The following is a 1357-nucleotide window of genomic DNA, read 5'->3' on the forward strand; positions in this document are numbered from 1 at the left end:
AATATCTAATTACTGCATTGGTCATTTTTATTACATTAAAAACTGCATCCCTTCCAAAAAGAGAGACCTGTAATTTGCCAGCACTCTGTGGCACTGAATTCTAATCACGACGTTACTTTTTTTTTTAAATTGCACTAAAGAAATGAATTCATTCCAAAAGAAGATCTCTAATTTCCCAGTAGCTAGGCCATATCGATTCCTCATTACAGCGTTATTTCTAATCACATTAAATAAATGCGCCCATTCCAGAAAAAAGCTGGAATTTCCCACCACTGTTTCCAATTACCATGTCATCCCTTTCCTTTCTTAACTGGTTTTTAAGATGTCAACGTATCGGTTGGCCACACAAAAGGATTTTGTAGGCTTGCTTCTTCCTAACGGCTGTATCCATCTGATCATGGCACGCCCAACTGCAGTGCCCACCTGGCTGCTAATAACCACTCTGACTTGACTTAGGATGTCATAAGGTCTCTAGGCAAGTTCAGCTGAATTGATTCCCCTCCTGCTGTGTATTTTGCCGCCGGCCCGTTACCATCCATTGTGAAGAGTTTGCAGGTCTTGGAGTTCTCATGGACGGGTGTGGACTTTCTGGAGGACACAGGCGAGTTGGTTGGGCTCAGCTGCACGGCGGTGGTGTCCTGCACCGTGTGCTCGCTGGTTTCTATCTCGAAGGCCGTGTTACCGGGTTTGATGAGCCCGATGTTGGAACCTGGCTTGGATTTCCTCGCCCCATGGGCGGGTGGTCTCCGGCTACAGATGCAGCAGGCCCCGAAGAATGTGAAAGCAACCACCAGCAGGATGGGTCCGATGATGATGGGGGGGTTGTTCACGGGGAGGAAGGTCCCAAAAGCGAACGCTCCCACCAGGGTGATGTTGATCCCGGCGAGCATGATGCAAAGTCCGCAGGCGCAGCAGAGAGCAGGGGATGGGAGCCCCTGGGGCCTGGTCTTTTTCTGGCTAGGTTTCTTGGACAAAGAGGTGCTGCTCTTTTCACTGAACATGTTGATATGAGTCTCCCAGGGGACCTCGCACCTTACTGAGCACACATGGCATTGGCGAGATGATCGCTGGGCTTGTGCTGCCTTGAATTTCCTGTAGGAGGAGGAAAGGAAGAAAGAGTGTAACTGCTTGCTCATTATGTGGAGGGATTACCCAGGGGCCTTGGGAGAGAGCAAAGGGCATGAGAGGGAGCTGCCTGTGGGAGACTTGAAGCCTGGAGCAAGCTTGCTAAATGAGCCAACCAGAGACACCGGGCGTGGGGAGGGAACCGCACACAGCTGGGGTTCCTTATAAGAGGGCTGAAGCTTTTCTTGAAGGGGAAGTCAGCTCTGAGCAGGGCAACTGCCAGCCAAACCCC

The 1357-nt window shown here is 50.6% G+C and overlaps 1 protein-coding gene across 1 annotated transcript; it reads right to left on the reverse strand.

Annotated features, from left to right (window-relative positions):
* Window positions 1-452: 452 nt before the first annotated feature.
* TMEM275 (transmembrane protein 275) lies at window positions 453-1001 on the reverse strand. The gene has a single exon (XM_065408961.1). The coding sequence runs from the start codon at window positions 999-1001 to the stop codon at window positions 453-455; it is 549 nt and encodes a 182-aa protein (XP_065265033.1).
* Between the last annotated feature and the right edge of the window lie 356 nt (window positions 1002-1357).

This window comes from Emys orbicularis, chromosome 8 (genome assembly GCF_028017835.1).
Source record: "Emys orbicularis isolate rEmyOrb1 chromosome 8, rEmyOrb1.hap1, whole genome shotgun sequence".
Lineage (NCBI taxonomy): Eukaryota > Metazoa > Chordata > Testudines > Emydidae > Emys > Emys orbicularis.

Excerpts from the sequence above, each read along its gene's own strand:
- TMEM275 (XM_065408961.1), bottom strand. The coding sequence starts at position 1,001 with ATGTTCAGTGAAAAGAGCAGCACCTCTTTGTCCAAGAAACCTAGCCAG.